The sequence below is a fragment of the Lampris incognitus genome, chromosome 19 (assembly GCF_029633865.1).
Source record: "Lampris incognitus isolate fLamInc1 chromosome 19, fLamInc1.hap2, whole genome shotgun sequence".
Taxonomy (NCBI): Eukaryota; Metazoa; Chordata; class Actinopteri; order Lampriformes; family Lampridae; genus Lampris; species Lampris incognitus.
In genome coordinates, this window is record NC_079229.1 from 34,869,972 (window position 1) to 34,889,266 (window position 19,295).

The 19,295-nt window shown below is 43.6% G+C and overlaps 1 protein-coding gene across 1 annotated transcript in view; it reads left to right on the plus strand.

Moving 5' to 3' along the window:
• The window catches only part of col11a1a (collagen, type XI, alpha 1a), a 142,997-nt gene that overhangs the window by 17,438 nt on the left and 106,264 nt on the right, over positions 1-19,295 (plus strand). Inside the window, exon 5 of the mRNA XM_056299707.1 lies at positions 17,507-17,632. Within this exon, the coding sequence (XP_056155682.1) occupies positions 17,507-17,632 (126 nt within the window). The remainder of the gene's footprint in view (positions 1-17,506; positions 17,633-19,295) is intronic.

A 19,295-nucleotide genomic window follows, 5' to 3' on the forward strand; every position in this document is an offset into this window, starting at 1 on the left:
GGTTCTCACTTCCAAACCAAAACCTGCATCACTTTCGCCCTTTGATGCTGCCAATAAAGAATGCCGGATAATAAAAACCAGTGGCATAATTTGGGTTCAAAGATGTCTTTCACATATGTGTTCATAAGAAATGTTTTTCCCTAGATTTCATCCCTAGACATAAGCCTCACATGCAGCAAGCTGGCACTACTGTGTCGCCTGATGATAGCCCATCCGGAACGGGTGCAGATAAGAACCACCTCAGAAACCTTGTTGTCCCAAGTTAGCATGAAATAGCTTCTTTTGCTGGCCATGCAGTCAGAAATAAGCCTGGATGGAAGTTGTTAATAAATGTTCATTCATATTTCAGAGATGTTCTTTGGCCTAGTTTTGAGGTGTTGTGTTTTAATAAAACGCACACAAAGGATTACAGTAAACTTTCCAGGGCTTTCCAGGACCTGTCCTGGAGCTCCTCTCTACCTTGTAATTAGAGACACTTAGCGCGGGCGACCTGTTTCCTGGGCCCAGAGCCGACTGTTTAACTACAGCTTCACAGGTTGGTGCTTCGTACAAACACACAACCGCTGCTGTCGGAATGTTTCCTCGGTGGCAGTTTTAATCTCGGCATTTGCATCGACTCGAAATGCCACCAGAAACGAGCACGGAGGAGCGTTCATGTTTGTCTGAGACCGACCACGCGGGTTTTGAATTGAAAGCATTCTTCACAAACCTGCTCGCTGAATAAAGTTTTCAGGTGCAACTGTGATTTAAAACCTCTTCTCGCTAATGCAAAAGGGGGAAACGTTGATACGACAAGATGGAGAAATGTTATAATCATTTTCCCCCGTGAAAGTGAAGACTCAACATATTTACGCCTTGTAGATCAGCAGTGAGCAGGAGTATTTGGGGGAAACACGGCGTTTCATGTTGTGTGTCAAGAGTCGAGCGTTCGCTGCAGGTTACTAGGATGCCCCTCACTGAATGCATCCTCTGCTGTTTTCAGCCCCTCTGACTCTCAGGCGTTTGTAACCCTGACAGAGCAGACCGTGTTGACAGGAGAAAACTGCAGCACATTACTAATTAGCTGTCCCGCGGTAAACATCTGGTGAACATCGCAGGAAGGAAGAGGAGCCACCTCATTGCGGTGCATTGCTTCAGGTCTTTAGAGCTGAAGCCATTGTTTCCTTTTTGGCCACAATGGGGTTGAACAATGTGAGTTAGTGCTATGCCAACAAGTGTGTATTGTGCTTTTTTTTCTTTCTTTTCAAAGTGTTGTGTGACGCCAGCCTGCACTTTCACTGCAAAACAGGCTCATTTGATCTCATTTCCAGTCTCATAATGCTCATATCAGGACATTTCCAGTCTCATAATGCTCATATCAAGACATTTCCTGTCTCATAATGCTCATATCAAGACATTTCCAGTCTCATAATGCTCATATCAAGACATTTCCTGTCTCATAATGCTCATATCAAGACATTGCTTGCAGAGGTTTCTTCCTCTGCCGGCAGATAGTTGTTTGTTTCAAGAAAGTGCACTTATTTCATGATGATGGACCTTTTTTCAAGACATTTACTGTAAAATACAAATGTTTCTTTTCCTGTTCGGTGATAATTTCTTTTAACAGGTCTTATAATCATGAAATAGGTACACTTTCATGAAACATTATCGCCCAGTAAGGTAAGAAATTTAAACCAGTAATATCTTGAAATAAGCATTATGAGACTTAAAGCAAGATAACTTGATAAACTTGACTTTTTATGCAGTGTGTGAACTGACACACTTCTGTACTTCGACCTATGCCCGACTGTAATTCATTCGTTTATCCATTCATTCATTTGCACCAGCTTTTCATGTGAATTTGTCTGTTTTTACTGCGTCCCTCTTTACTGAGACGTCCCGGGGACACGGTTCAGCCGGGGCTGCATGCCGGCATGGGGTCAGGCAGATGTAAATAATGACTGACAATGGCTGGATTGTCATGTGAGATTGAAACACATGGTCTTCCAGGGTGAGAAGGAAAGGTCGCGGTGGCGGGGAGGGGGTTGCTGTTTGCTTGGGAGGGGGTGCTGGTTTGTCTACAGGCTGCAGGAATGACTCCTCATTATTCTGGTGCCGTTGCTTTGACTAATTGTTTTTGCTGCCGCTGTATTTGCTGCCGCTGCCGTTTCCCCTGATGTGCCAATGTCAACCTAACGGTTACTCAAACTGAGCCGCTCACCTTACAGAGAGGTTTTTAGGTTGTGAGCATTTATATATACATATACTCATAAACATTTTTAATGAGATTTCTTTTTGCTCAGCTCCGCTGCAAAAAAAGATAAGCTTACTGAGGGATTTTATCTTTAAGACTCATAATGCTCATTTCACGTTATTGCTAGGAAGATGTTCCAATTTTCACTAAATTTAACTTGATTCAAGATCATCTTTCTTACAGTTAATGTCTGGAAACAAGTCTTGATACAGGTCTAGCTTGAAACAAGTCCTGTTATCTTGAAAGAAGTGTATTTTTTAGAAACAACCTTTATTAACTGTCAGTGGGGTAAGAAACTTCTGCTAGCAATACCTTGATATGAACATTATGAGACATGGTGGCGCAGTGGTTAGCGCTGTCGCCTCACAGCAAGAAGGTCCTGGGTTCGAACCCAGGGTTGTCCAACCTTGGGGGTCATCCCAGGTCGTCCTCTGTGTGGAGTTTGCATGTTCCCCCCGTGTCTGCGGTGGGTTTTCTCCGGGTGCTCCTGTTTCCCCCTCCATCAAAAAGACATGCATGTTCGGGTTAATACTCCTGTCTATGCCCCTGAGCAAGGCAATGGAAAGAAGAACTGGAGTTGGTCCCCGGGTGCTGCATGGCGGCTGCCCACTGCTTCTAGCTACACAGCTAGGATGGTTAAATGCAGAGCGTAATTTCCCAACGGCAATCAATAAAGTATCTCAAAATCAAAATCACAAAAAAAAATCAAACAGAATGAGATAAAATGCCTCGATAAGCTGGTCTTTTTGTCTGCCGTTACATGAGCTGTCTGTAAATGCTTCACCTTACAGTATCTGCCGTCTTACATGTTACTCTACCAACTGTAGGCCACTTGCATTTTTATATTATATCCATAAGAGCTTCATATTAGACTCGGGATGCACCAGTCCCTTTTGCACTGCCGATACCGATTCTGAGTACAACTCTTTATGTATAGGCTGGTACTGAGTACTGCTCCGCTCCATTACTTTTGCTGAACAATGCAGATTTAGACCGTTAGTTTGGGGCCAGTGGGCAAAATAACTGAAGGAGAATCAGTTTTTTCCCCACCATTAACGAAATAAAGGCTTTGCCAAAAATGCAGTTACTAAGGCATTTTGCTCGTATTTATGAAACGTTACCGGTGGCTTTTAGCAAAATCTCTGATACCGTTACCCTATTTAATTCTGGCACTGACCCAGTATCAGACAGTATTGGTAGCAGTACATCTCCATATTTTCCTCATTTTAAATCCCCTGCATTCTGCCCCTTTCCCCATTTCTTTATTTCACCTGTCGGTTTTGATTAAACTAATGACGAGGGCAATGAAGCCAGCGGTTGTGTGAAGGTCTGTGTGTCCAGGGAGAAGCCGGGCAGTACATCGGCCCAAAATAGGAGTCATAAGTCAGCAAACAGGGTCTCTTTCTGTGAGGGGAGGTTCGGGAACAGTCCTGCTACCTGTTCTCTGTTCCCGCTCCCCTCAGAGAGCCACGGAACCTGTTGCATCCTGGGATATGAACGGGGAGGAAATACCTGAGACCTCGGAAAATGAGGCACGTAAAATATGGAAATGAAACCGAGTTTATTAAATACAACATGGGTAGGATATGCAAATAAAAATAAAAAGGAAAATCAAACTTTATGATGAACAGAATCTATCAGAACCCACTCAGCCTTCATCATTCAGTTCCGATACCACAACATATTTGAGGAGTATTTCTCAAACCATGCACCCTCTTGCCGAGGTCTAAAATTATTTTTCACAAGCTGACCCCGATTCTTCATAAGCGTCTTTTTATGCGATACCTGCCGGAGGTTGGCGGTATCCAGGGCGCTGCAGAGGGATCTGGTTTGGATGAATGAAAGCCTTTCATTGCCCCCTCCAGACCTTCCTCGTTCCCTCGTCTCCTCCCCTCCCGCACATTCTCCCTCCTCCTCCCCCTTCCCCACCTCTAGGCCCCCCTATAGAGCCAAAACCATGAGACCATCTATTCATCCCTGGCTGACATTACCTGTCATTGGTGCATGCACGCACACTCACGCACGCACACACACTCATGCAAAGAACCACACATAATACACTGACTGAAATGTTTATATGCATGCAAGCATGCTAGTGCGATCACTCTCTCTCTCTCTCTCACACACACACACACACATACACACACACATGCAAAAAACCACACACAACACTCTCTGAGATGTTTATATACATGCACACACACACACACACACACACACACACACACACACACACACACACACACACACACACACACACACACACACACACCTCTCACTGTTTCCTCTGCTCCTAGTATGCAAACATTCCTCACTCAGTATTCATTTTGTTTCAGCAGAAGGGCTAGATGGTGGGGAGGTGATTCAGACTATAAACTCTGGGCTGAGTTGTACCCTGAAAGAGAAGATTAGGTGGTTAGATGGCTGGAAAAAAAAGTATTTTATAGTTTTCAGATGGATGATGTGGTTTCATGTGGCCAGAGATATCACACAACAGCAGCAAAACTAACAGTTTTCCTTCACTTTGCTGTGGCTGCATAGTGGAGGATGTTAAGAAGCTGACCTGAGTCCAAGATAACAGAAACCAGTTGTTTTTATCCATGTATTAGAGTAAGCTGTTAGCCTTGGCAGCAATGTAGCCTGAGTCAATGAGACTGAAAGCAAATTCATTTCATGGATATCAACATGGAAATCATATTAGCTACTTCTACGTGGAACTAATTTGGAAAAGTGCAGTGCATTTGATTCAGAGAATTGCTCTTTGCACCACTGGCTGGCAACAGCATATCTAATATCTCGACAACCAAACAAATATTGCAAAATGCTTGTCAAACTGACCAAAGGACCCCCCATTCCTCGGTAAATTAGATGGGCTGTTTTAAAAACCTCAAGTATTCCTTTGAATCAGCTTTTTTTAGTTGTCCATTTTTGATTTTATATGCTGGTCGCTTTGTCAAGATTGAAAGATGCGATATTGCATATGATATTTTACCACTCTTAGTGCCATTGTCTGAAACATGAAAAGCTTTTCCTGATTAAGCTGATTTATTCTATATAGGATTTGAGGAAGGGATTGCTAATTGTTGTTTGGTGGCGTTTTAATGACAGTCAGGTGTGCTAGCTGGACGTACAAAAGCGTGTTGCCAAGGACATAGGTATGTCAAACGTCTCGTGGTGAAGACTCCTTTTGTTTTCATTTGGCCAAGGATGGCTTGCTCGTACTCTGTAATTACAACATGTAACTGGATGTCCATGGCTACAGAGAAAGAGCAGGGAGAAAGAATGCAGTGTGTGTGTGTGTGTGTGTGTGTGTGTGTGTGTGTGTGTGTGTGTGTGTGTGTGTGTGTGTGTGTGTACATATGTTTGCTGCTATATGTTTGGTCCCACTGAAACTAAATATTACACCAATGTCGTCAATCGGCTCTCTTCCTATATAAAAGGCATGATATTCTTCGTGTCTCTTGGCAACTTTAAATCTAGCAATTTTAACATTTGTTGTGGGGATTCCACAAGGCTCAGTTCTAGGCCCATTACTGTTTAATCTATATATGTTGCCACTTGGTTCCATCATATAAAGAAGCACAATGTATCTTACCATTCATATGCTGATGATACGCAATTGTATATTTAACTTTAACACGATAACCTCAGTCCCAATGACCTTGTCAGTTGTATCAGTGACATCAAACACTGGATTAACCAAAACTTTCTGCAAAGACCGAGATCCTTGTGGTAGGCGCTAGAGGTCAGAGACAGGAGATCCACTCCAAACTGATCTCACTGCCTGTGAAACCCAGTGAGCAGGTTAAAAATCTATGTTTTGTCTTTGATTCAGAACTCAACTTCACAAGCCACATTACAAGTATAACTAGGACAGCATTCTACCAGCTAAAAAGTATCTCCAAAGTTAAACCCATCTTGTCTCAGTCAGACACAGAAAAGCTGGTTCACGCATTCATCTTTACTTGGCTAGACTACTGTAATACCCTTTTTGCTGGACATCCCAAAAAGACTGGGATGGCTCCAGCTCATTCAAAATGCTGCAGCCAGAGTATTCACTGGGACAAGAAAAACTGAACATATTACTCCTATACAAGCGGTTACAAACGGCTGAAACGAGTTTCCTCTGTAGGGTGTCTGGGCTCAGTCTTAGCGTTAGGATGAGGAGATCGGACATCCGGAGGGAGCTCGGAGTAGAGCCTCTGCTCCTTTGTGTTGAAAGGAGCCAGTTGAGGTGGTTCGGGCATCTGATTAGCATACCTTCCTTTGGAGGTTTTCCGGGCACGTCCAACTGGGGGGAGATCCCGGGGTAGACCCAGAACTCACTTGAGGGACTACATGTCCAATCTGGCCTGGGAACGCCTTGGGATCCCCTAGGAGGAGCTGGAGGGCGTTGCAGGGGAGAGGGATGTCTGGAGTGCCCTACTTAGCTTGCTGCCACCGTGAACCAACTCCAGAGAAGCGGCTGATGATGAGATGAGATGCGATTACTCCTATACTTAGATCATATCACTGGGTTATGATAAAATACAGAATTGATTTCAAAATATTACTCACTCAATGGTCTAGCACTTAAATACATTTCTGACCTGCTCACTGCTTACAGATCATCAGACACTAGTCTCCTAACTCTACCCATTATCAGAAGTAAATATGGTGAAGGTGCATTCAGTTATTACGGGCCCACTCTCTGGAGCAAACTGTTTGATGATATAAGATGTACCACAACTGTGTCATCTTTAAAAGCAAGCTTAAGACCAACCTGTTCTCTCAGGCCTATGGCTAGCTTGTCCTCCATCTGTCTGTCTGTCTGTCTCTTGCTTCCTCTCTCACTCTCTCTTTGGGTTGTTTGGGTATGTGTGAGTGGGTATACTTATGTTGGTGGGTGGGCAGGGGAAGAATTATGCAATTATGCATTTGTTGTTCGCACACATTACTCGTGTTTTTTTATTTTTTATTCATATTTGTTGTGTGAAGCACATTGAACTTACATTGTATAAAATACTCTATATAAATAAAATTTGACTGACTTGACTTGAAATGAAAGTAGCCTTTATTGTAGGACCTGTTTGGCAAACAGATATTTTTGCCATTAACTGGCTTAACCTTTGACCCCTTTGACCCATATGTATTTATATCCCTTGGTGCCTGGTGGTCAGGATGAGGTCAAAGCAGAACTTGGTTGCAGTATACTGAAACCTGTTTTAAAATAGGGTCATAGTGACTATAGCAGAAAATATGAAAAAGGAGTTGTAATGCAGCTCATCGGTGCTTTCAGCAGCCTGTGTAAGCTCTTTAAATTCAAAATTCAACATTCTTATGGCTATACCTTCCAATGTTAACCTGCTTTTTTTTGTAAGGATGCTATGATTTGTGGTAAACCCCGACTAATATACCCTGCAAAAACAGACGGATGTTACCCTTTGTAATTTTGACTTTTACTTTCTCATCCCCATTTTTATTTATTTGTTTGCATGCCTGTTTTTGTTTTTTGTCTTTCTTTCCTTCTTCCTTGTCTTTACACCTCCTATTTCCAACTCATCTCTTGTTGACCTTTGACCCTGAAGCTATTAACACATACAGCCCTGTTGGCCTTTCTCAGCACAGTGCTATTCTGTGTTTTAACTAGCAGGGGAGTATTGTGGGGCTCTTGCATCGCTCCAGGTCACTGTAGTCTTTTATCTCAGCTGTCCACGGTACGAAGGACTCAGTATAACTCTCAGCAGGTGTTCTTGAAAGCAAAAACATCTTCCTCCATCTTTCATCGTCCCAGCTGCTCCCGCTAAAAACCCTGTCTGTCTGTTTCTGGACTATACATCTCCAGACCTTTTTACATGCTCCCTCCTTTTCCCTTGTGGTTAAAACACTGCTTGCAATAACTTGTCTTCTGAATCGACTCTTCCTTCCATATTCTTGCTCTTTAAAAAGAACAATCATGATTTTCAATGTCATTTCTCTCTCTCTCTCTCTCTCTCTCTCTCTCTCTCTCTCTCTCTCTCTCTCTCTCTCTCTCTCTCTCTCTATATATATATATATATATATGTTGTACAGAATAACACACTATTAGCAGCCATGATACTGAACAGTCTTCTGTGTGTCTCTGAAATGCATCTGCAAGTGACTTCGTTGGCTGATAGGCTGCATTGTATAAGAAAATGTGAATACCGCCGCTACGTTATATAGCTATATGTAGCATCATTGTCAACAGGATCAATATATGACGATGTGCAACGAGGGCTCATATAGTGTGTTGATATCCTTTAATGCACCCCTTGTCGTGGATTATCCCATTTATACCATGGTCACTTGACAGCGAGTTAAAATAAAAAAAAACATTAATTTATTATGTATAATAAATGATAAATCAAATAATTATTTTCTTGAACGTTTTTGACTCAGAATTAAGAGGTTATGAAACGAAAGTTAGCTGCTAAGCTAATGCTAACTCATTTTGGAGTCATTCCTATGTTCCCAGGGTCCTATGTTCCACAGTACTACATATGTGCTCCCCCAGGGTCCTAAGTTCCTAGGGTCCCATGTTCCCCCAGCTCTGTGCAGCACATAATGGGAACTTGAAAAAGATGCTCCCCAGCTCTGTATTCACACAAAGCACCCAGACTCTTACATATTCTCAGCTTGGTCAGATTTGATCTTGGAACACAAAAGATGTAAAAAAAATTATTAGAGACCGTCAAAATCAAATAAAATGGTAAGCATTGGTTTTGGTGTGTTAATATAACTGTTTTGAAGCCTTGTTTCAATAAAAAAAAAAAAAACAAACAAAACGGAAATGTTTTAGCTTGAAATGGGTCTAATTTGACCCAAACACAATAGGGGGGTTGACAGAATATTGACCTGGGGAATATAGGACCCTTGGAACACAGATACGCTCCCTTAATTTCAATGTTTGCGGCCAGCGCATGAATTTACAACAGTGATTGGTAACACTTTATTTTAGGGGCTCGGAAATTACCTAGTAATTTCCTAGTAATAAGGTGGTAATTATCACATAATTTCTTACAAATAAGGTTGAAATTACCTTGTAATTTCCTATTAATAAGGTGGTAGTTTTTACAGCTAACCCTAACCCTAACCCAAATTACAAGGTAATTTCCACCTTATTTCTAAGAAATTACGTGATAATTACCACCTTAATACTAGGAAATTACTAGGTAATTTCCAACCCCCTCTGACCCCCTAAAATAAAGTGTAACCCAGTGATTAAACCTGAGCTGGGGCGTCCGCGTAGCGTAGCACTCTATTCTGTTGCCTACCAACACAGGGATCTCCGGTTCGAATCCCCATGTTACCTCCGGCTTGGTCTGGCGTCTCTACAGACACAACTGGCCGTGGCTGTGGGAGGGAAGCCGGATGTGGGTATGTGTCCTGGTCACTGCACTAGTGCCTCCTCTGGTCAGTCAGGGCGCCTGTTGAGGGAGGAGGGGGAACTGGGGGGAATAACGTGGTTCTCCCGCGCGCTACATCCCCCCTGGTGAAACTCCTCACTGTCAGGTGAAAAGAAGTGGCTGGTGACTCCACATGTATGGGAGGAGGCATGTGGTAGTCTGCAGCCCTCCCCGGATCAGCAGAGGGGGTGGAGCAGCGACCGGGAAGGTTCGGAAAAGTGGAGTTATTAGCCGGATACAACTGGGGAGAAAAAGAGGGAACCCCCCCCCCCCAAAAAAACTGAGCTGAAGTACATGTGCATCACATGGTTTTCACGAACACCCTCCAGCCAATCAGAGACCAGCATTATCTGAGACCGCGGTATAAATACAGATAATGTTGAAAATCATGGTCCCCCCCCCCTTTAACATCTGGCATTATCTTCCAGAAAGACGCAGGTTCATATGAAAGTACGCCAGGAATGAAAAGAGAAACATCAGTTCACTTTTGAAAGTTTTTCTCATATTTTGCTACTGCCATCATTGTTTTTTTTCCTGGCAGAGGAATCGGGTGAGAGAAAAATACTAACGAAAGTTGCCGTCTGTGGTTCCTACTGCATGTCTCCACGGTCTGTTTGTGTACAGATGGGTGGCTCTCAGACGCGGACTAATTAGAGGTGACTGTAGGCCGGGTTCAAGCTCTCACTGTTGGTCTTAGGGTGACAGATGAGGTAATACGTGTCACCTTAACTCAGGACTCGGCTTGATCTCTCTCTCTCTGTCCCCCCTCCATACCCCTACGTCCAAACCTGGCACCCGGGTTCAACTCTTGCTCTGTGGACCGCTGGTGGCTCGGTCTAATCTTCCACAATGTGCCGACAAGATGTATGTTTGAATAATGTGAACGGATGACACACAGGCTGAGAGCTATCTGCCATTAGAGACGGGTATTTTCCCTTGTATATGACCCCCCCCAGCCAGTGAATTAAAACACAAAGTATATTTTTATAAACTTTAGGAGCGGGTCATTTTGTTTGACTTCCCATTTAAAAAAAAATGAAACAATCACAATTTTAACCATTATCGCTTTATATATATATATATATATATATATATATATATATATATATATATATATATATATATATATATATATATATATATATATATATTATTGCTATATATAGCTATATTGCTATATTATATACACACACACACACACACACACATAGCAATATATATATAATATTGCTCTCTCGCTCTCTCTCTCTCTCTCTCTCTCTCTCTCTCTCTCTCTCTCTCTCTCTCTCTCTCTCTCTCTCTCTCTCTCTCTCTCTCTCTCTCTCTCTCTCTCTCTATATATATATATAACAATATGTATGTGTGTGTGTGTGTGTGTGTGTGTGTGATGATATGTACATATACGACGCACTTTCAGGGTGGCAGGGTGGCGCAGTGGTTAGCGCGGTCGCCTCACAGCAAGAAGGTCCTGGGTTCGAGCCCCGGGGTAGTCCAACCTTGGGGGTCGTCCCAGGTCGTCCTCTGTGTGGAGTTTGCATGTCCCCCCCGTGTCTGTGTGGGTTTCCTCCGGGGGCTCCGGTTTCCTCCCACAGTCCAAAGACCTGTAGGTCAGGTGAATCAGCTGTACTACATTGTCCCTGTGTGTGTGTGTGTGTGTGTGTGTGTGTGTGTGTGTGTGTGTGTGTGTGTGTGTGTGTGTGTGTGTGTGTGTGTGTGTGTGTGTGTGTGTGTGTGTGTGTGTGTGTGTGTGTGTGTGTGTGTGTGTGTGTGGTGGCTGGCTGGTTCTGTGATGGTCTGGCGGCCTGTCCAGGGTGTCTCCCCGCCTGCCAACCAATGACTGCTGGAATAGGCTCCAGCATCCCCACGACCCTGAGAGCAGGATAAGCGGTCTAGATAATGGATGGATGGATGGATGTCGATCAGCCTCCTTCTGCTACTTAGCCTTTTACAATAACCTGCTGTTTCTCTCTGTCAGTGCTAGCCTTTCTGCCCAAGGCTTTCTTCTGTGAAGGTTCTTTTAGTGAAGGGTTTCTCGTGTTTTTAAGCTAGTAGAGGCTTGGTTATCGCTGGCAGGTCAGCTAATAAAGGCTGTGAAAGTCATCGTGATACAGTCGATGTACATCTGGGCTAAACAGTGATTCTTGGAAGCTGTTTTGTTGCTCTCGATATCTTTGTGATGACAATTCAATTGTGGGTTTTACGCTAACATATATATCTAGAGCATGCATTTCTAATTTAGATAAGCGCTTTATCTGCAGACTGTATGTTAAATCCATTTAATGGACACTCTCTGGTTGAGTGTCCCGGGCCGGATAACAAACCTTTCCATAATGTAAAGTGAAACCATCCATCCATCCATTATCCGAACCGCTTATCCTGCTCTCAGGGTCACGGGGATGCTGGAGCCTATCCCAGCAGTCACTGGGTGGCAGGGCGGGGAGACACTCTGGACAGGCCACCAGGCCATCACACAGGGCCGACACACACACACACACATGCACACACATTCACACCTAGGGACAATTTAGCACGGCCGATTCACCTGACCTACATGTCTTTGGACTGTGGGGGGAAACCGGAGCCCCCGGAGGAAACCCACGCAGACACGGGAACTACATGCAAACTCCACACAGAGGACGACCCAGGACGACCCCCAAGGTTGGACTACCCCGGGGCTCAAACCAGGACCTTCTTGCTGTGAGGTGACCACGCTAACCACTGTGCCACCGTGCCATCCAAGTGAAACAATGGATTTTTTTTTTTTGCTGGCCAGTGTCTTTATGTTTTCATTTGAAATATTAAAGATGATAGAGACAGTCTGCATTTTCTGTAGGACAACCCCGACTTGGAACTTATTCAATCGCCGAGGAAGGAAAAAAAGGTCTACATTGAAGCAGGACACGCAGTGGGAGAGATACCCGGAATGCCTTGACTGCCAGCCTGAAGTTGTGTAATGAAACGTTGGTGCAAAGCTGCAGAAAGTCTCTGCTTTCCCTATGGGACAAGCCTTAGCGCATGGTTGTTGCTGTTGCTGTGCAAGTCCAAGAGCCATAGAGCTGCTGTTTCCACAGGGAACCCCACACACACACACACACACACACACACACACAAACACACACACACACATTTTCTCAACAAGTCGCTGCCTGACTCGTTCTCTCGTTTCATTGCCAGTCCTGCCATTCTGCTGTTGAAGGTGTACTCTTGCCTGCCTTCCCACCATACAAAGTGACAATAACAATACAGACGTTAATTCTTTTGTACTTTTCAAAAGTAAGGTTACAAAGTGCTTCACAAACACAAAACTAAATCACAACAGAAACATACTTCAGCAGTATGGAGTATATTCAGTGATGTAGTGGTAAATAATGAGTCTCAACTATGATCTTTGGCCAGTGATCACCATGAGACAACCCATCAACAATATGATGACTATTTTCAGAAAAGTATTAATTTACGTACATTCCTGCTGAAATACACTATTTTCTACAACTTCCACCAGTTTGACGCTACTTACCTCGCTGGATCTCACATGAAAAAGATTATAAGAAACATGTAGTTCCTGCTTGTCAGAGGTCATTACTAAATTCATATAAGAATCAAACTTTACCCCAATATGCTGTATAGTAAGTACAATTTATTTACCTTACTAATATTAACTCCAGAAAAGTAAAGAGTCCAGCTCCTCTCCGGGAATTTGGTACCAGAGCCCATGCTATGTGTGGAGATGAGCCCAACTATATCTAGCTGGTACCGCTCCACCTCCTGCACCAGCTCAGGCTCCTTCCCCAGCTCAGGCTCCTTCCCTGCCAGAGAGGTGACATTCCACATCCCAAGGGCCAGTCTGCGATGCCGGACGTTGGCACACTCCGGTCTCTACCTTTGCCTGCGGCCTGGCCTGCATTGCACCCTACCCCAATCCTCATCCCCGCCGGTGGTGGGTCCACGGGGTGGTGGCTCCATATTGTTTTTTCAGGCTGGGCCCGACCGGGTTCCATGGGCCGAGGCAGTAATGCAGACGTTGTACCGGACCGTTGTGGTGAAGAGGGAGCTGAGCCGGAAGGCAAAGCTCTCAATTTACCAGTCAATCTTCGTTCCAACTCTCACCTATGGTCATGAACTTTGGGTAGTGACCAAAAGGGTGAGATCGTGGATAAAAGCGGCTGAAATGAGTTTCCTCCGTAGGGTGTCTGAGATAGGGCGAGGAGCTCGGACATCCGGAGGGAGCTCGGAGTAGAGCCGCTGCTCCTTTGCGTCAAAAGGAGCCAGTTGAGGTGGTTCGGGCATCTGATCAGGATGCCTCCTGGGTGCCTTCCTTTGGAGATTTACTGGGCACGTCCAACTGGGAGGAGACCCCGGGGTAGACCCAGAACTCACTGGAGGGACTACATTGCTGGGGAGAGGGACGTCTGGAGTGCCCTACTTAGCTTGCTGCCACCTTGACCTGACCCCGGAGAAGTAGCCGATGATGAATGAATGAACTAATATAAACTCCATACTTTAAATGTGACCCATTTCGTAATATGAGACCTGTAAGCAATATTGCCAAAAAGGGTGTGTGCAGCCGCTCAGTCACAACAGGACCAAGGAAGGGGAGGTCAGCACGTTGGTGCAGGAAGTGCGTGTGATGGACGAGGAAAAGCACCTTCAGTATTTTCGGACGTCCTCCGCCAAATTTGATTTTCTGGCCCGCGGCATTGGTTGGGGTCCATTTTTGTTTACTAGTGCAGGCGCAGTTGCGCCCCTTGTCCGCGTGGACACAAAAAAGACAAAAAAAATGGGGGTACGCGGATGTCGACGAAATTTACGTCACGCGGACCCTCGCGTGCTCGCGGCCGCAGCAGGTATAACTTGCGCTTAAGTCTCACAAGGAAAACCCTGCAGTGATGTCATACATGGTCTTTCTGGAGTCCAGTCGACGGAAATCCGTCGTAGTGACGGAGAACTTTAATCCCAGTATTGTATTCACTGTTTTTTTTCTTCCCCATTTGGAGACGACCTAGTTAAGACACATGGTTGCGTTTTTCTTCGGCACCCCGCTAAGAGGTCATCCCACTAGAAAAACTTCAGCCAAGCATGTGGGCCCTCTGACGATAGTCTTGAGAATCAAGGGGCGACAATTTGTGGGAAAAGGTCTCTGAAAAGAATGATTTCCTGTGAATGTTTGCATAACACCAGAACACATCATTGGCATATTAACCCCCAATAACCTTCCATCCATCCATTATCCAAACCGTTTATCCTGCTCTCAGGGTCATGGGGATACTGGAGTCTATCCCAGGAGTCATTGGGCGGCAGGCAGGGAGACACCCTGGACAGGCCGCCAGGCCATCCATCACAGGGCACATCAACTACTTGTCACTATTTAAATAGAGCTAGCTGTTAATCCATTTCTACTGTTCATGTTATATTAGTTACTGGTAACTATTCATCAATGACTAATTCTGATTTTCACATTAATAATTGCTATTCAGTATTGGCAAGTATCTCTTAAATGACTAGTTTCTCTTCCAAATAAAGATGTCAACATATGTTTTTACTTGACACATATTTTTTCAACATTAGTGAATTAATATGACTAGCCTGTGAATCAATGTAGGGATTTGGGAGCTGGAAGGTTTTTTTTAAAAAATATTATTATTATTCTGTTACACCTCTGTATTTCGGTGTATCATCATAGTAGGTGGGTGTTGGGTACCATTGCTAATACCACCAGTATGAAGAAGGTCTGTGTTAATGTAAATCGAACCACCGTCTTTTACTGCTAAACACATGCACGCCAGGTGTGTCTTCGGTCTTGTTGCCACATGCTGGTTTGATTTGCCCGGGTAAATCCAGGTTCTAATAATACTAATTTTCCCAGCGTCGGAACTTGATTTCCTCCTCGTACTCTGTGAATTTTGGCCCCTGTGGTATGTTTCAAACTGTTTGATTAGACAAGGGGGGGGGATTTAGACTGCCAGATTACATAAAACTACGGGAATGTACGGATCCAGACTGTAGGATTCAGTTCACACTTTTCAATACATTGATCTTTGGGATGTACAGTTGGAGATGATGAGGGCAAGATGAGACACGGGCCTGTTTTCTGTCTATGACACCTAATCTCCAGTTCTCCAAGCAAAAAAAGTCCCATGTCTTTGGAAATGTGAACCCATATTGACTCAGAGAATGAATAAAAAACACAGCACCAGAAGTCAACATAAGGAATCATTGGTAACACTTTATAATGAGTAGATGTAAATTCGATTAATAAATGAAAACCGGGTCATTTATTATCTCTTATACTTAAAATTAGCAGGGGCTTAGAAATACCAGCAGTCATGTTAATAATGTCTTGTATTGTTGTGTCTTGTGAACCCTTCCTTTTTCCATCTAAACTTAACCTCGACCCAATAACACTTACCAGACCAGACTGTCTAGCAGTCTAGCAGTGACGTGCGGTGGGGTTGGTGGCTGGCGAGGCACTGACTTTTTCAGAGTCAGATTTACAAGTATATGAACCCAATATAGTAGCTTCAATTCACCATTCATTTGGCAGCTTGCACATTGACTACTGCTTGTGTTTCTTATCTCATCAGCATTCTTTACACGCACATGATTAAGGTACATATTTGGACGAGGAGCGGCCCAGAGAAAGAGCGCCTTTGCTCTGTTTCCTAATTTGCCATCGTAATTCCACAATTACAATTACTACTTTTTATCTTGTGTAGTTTTTATCTGTTGTTGCTTTTTGTATTTGTTTACCTTTGTACAGTGTCCAGAAAGGCGCTTATAAATAAAATTTATTATTATTACTACTGTTAGTATTTAATTAATTACATACTCATTCAATACAAATAAAAGGATGTACTGCAGGGTACGCATGGGCTTACCTTTACTTGAAAATGAAGCCCATTCTCCTGCCCTTCTGGACACACATCTCCGTGACTATGTTGTAAAAGTCCTCCTTATCTTCTTTTAGTTGTAGAAGTCTTTCCGTCCTGTAACCCGTGGGCTCACGCATACGCCCCCCTCAGTGAGGCAGAGGTACTGGCTGCCTCATCTCACGCTTTTTCAGTGCGGTTTTCTGTAAGATCAGCAAGACTAAATATGTTATACACATACATGAAATACATGAACTATTTTAAGGAAAGTGAGGACATATAATAAAAGTGTCTACAAACGTGACATTGGTGACCAACAGTGAGAAAGCGAAAGCCACGAGCTCAACCCAGTTTGTGAGGGATTGCGCAATCCGAGGTGAGGCTCCACTCCTCGCTGCCTCAACTCGCGTGTCTCCCCTCTAATTGAACAGGAAATATGCAAATTCAGCGATTTTGATATTGAAAATGATTTAAATTATTGGAATTGTACATAAATTACATTTATAGCACAGATCAGTAGACTAATATTTATTTTATTTTATCATCATTTGTTTTTTCTTTTCATGATGAAAGGTGAGGCTCTGCCTCCCCTGACCGCACGTCCCTGCTGTCTAGACCAAAACATTTGTCCTAAACTGAACCATTTAGGACTTTTTATCTAAAGATAACCTTCATGTTTAGAAATGCCAGGTCTAAATGTGGATTTCATTCGGTTTGTAGATGCTCTTGTGTTTTTCTTGTAATGTTGCTAACAGTTATTTCAGATTTATAAAATTGTTATTAATATTTTTGTGTCATCTGCTAATGTTAACAAGTGTGAGAGCTTATAGCGGCCCTATGACTCATTCATTAATCACTATTTGCAGCTACTCATTATAAAGCGTGACTGAGTCATCAGCATGACACAGTGAATTAAACTATGACTGAAAGGTGAAAAACATCTCAAGTCAACGAAAAGTGACTTTCTGTTGATGTTTTTGTTGTTTTTCCCTGTTCTGTAGGGTGACATCCAGCAGCTCCTGATTGTGGCTGATCCCAAAGCAGCATATGACTACTGTGAACACTACAGCCCAGACTGTGAGACCCCCCAAGGGCAGACCCTGCAGGCCCAGGAGCCAGAGGACGAGGTCAGTCAGTGAGCGGAGGCCCCAAGGAGCCTCCACAGAGCTACATTGGAGGTCCAGGGATGAGGTTCCCGAAAGGTCAAATTAGGCGAAGACTTTTGTTAACCTATTCGTTTGAGCCTTCGTCGATTTAACAGTGTTTCCCTGTACCATTCATTCTTTAATGAACTTAAATTCGTGAAATTTGGTCAACTCATGAGTATTTTTGTGAATAGACGAGCGCTCCAGACTGCCTGTTGGAAGCGTATCTCTTCAGTGCTGACGATATGGCTGTATTACCATTCACTGCAGTCAGTCAGAAGACTTAATACTGTCAGTAGGCTAAAATGAATAGATTTATTTTTAAAAGAAAGGAAATTTAGGTTTTCTCTTCTTTTTTCTTCCTCTGGCATTTTTTTTTTTTTTTGCTTTGAGGGTATGGAGAATTTTGTTGGGCTATGTTTCCGTTTTTATTTCCAGTAGTGGATGATGTCAAAAGTATAATTATCCACAAAAATCCTTATTTTTCTTAAAGTTATCCATGTTTTTTTCCAATATGACAGTTACTGATACTGACACGATTTTTATATTTGATTGATTTTTGTATTTGGTTGATTGGTTGATACTGATATGATTTTCACCACTTGTGAAAACTTCTGAATGGAGTCTCAGAGCCTCAAGACACCTCAGAGGTCTTGGTACTATCATAGTTGAACAAAAGTGTCACTAAAAGCTCAATGCTGTCTCTATCGAGTAGGGTTTATCCATTGGCTCGTTTAGACACGCCGAGTCAAACCATGCCGTGTTGATTTGCGTTTCCATTACCAGTTTAAACGCGCCGAGTCGCGGCTGAGATGGACCATCTCTGGAGTCGGGCCAAAGTGTGCCAGACCCGCCTCCAAGCGGGCTGCGGTGGCGTCAGATGGGCTTCGCCTCTTCTAGATCCATTTCGTCATTCTGTCTTTGTTTTTCGAGCAATAAGCAGTAGATGCCAAGCAAAATAGCAACAACACGTTGACAATCCCTGCTGAGTAGCTGGCTACCAATAACCGCTAAAGAGGGTGCTGCTTTTAAATGTCATCGGGTCAAGACTTGTGTGTCATCAGTTAAAGACGCAGCTTTAAGCGGGTAGCCCTGTTGTAATGGAAATGCAAATGCCAGCCGTGCTGGGCTGACGCGCTGAGTTAAACCGAGTCAAGCCAAGCTGGCACACATGTATGGAAAAGGGCCTCTATAGTAATGCTTGTTAATAGCAACCAGTGATGATGTGCACATTTGACTTGCCATACTTTCTGGCAATGGCGGACAGGCCGAAGTTGATGATGAAATTTGCTGCTGTCATTCACAAGATCACTACGAACTGCGATGTCTGGGAAACATCGGCAGATCCGTTAGGAGCCTACCTCAAATACTTGGTTAAATCACTTTTTGTTCTCTACTGGTACCTGTTTTCGGGAACCTCACCCTGATCATATTTGTTTGTTCCATACTTTACAGGTTTGTCCTGATGCATTGGATCAGGAAAAAAACATGAGAATTGGTTAACGCGTAATACTTAAGTGGTTTCTCATTGAGTTTGCATTGCTTTTACTTGCAGTTTCAGATCCAGTCTTCTTCTTGCCAGCATATCTGCAAGGGTTTGAGCTGCACGAAAGAGATTTAAGATTGTGTTGGAGGAATCTGAATG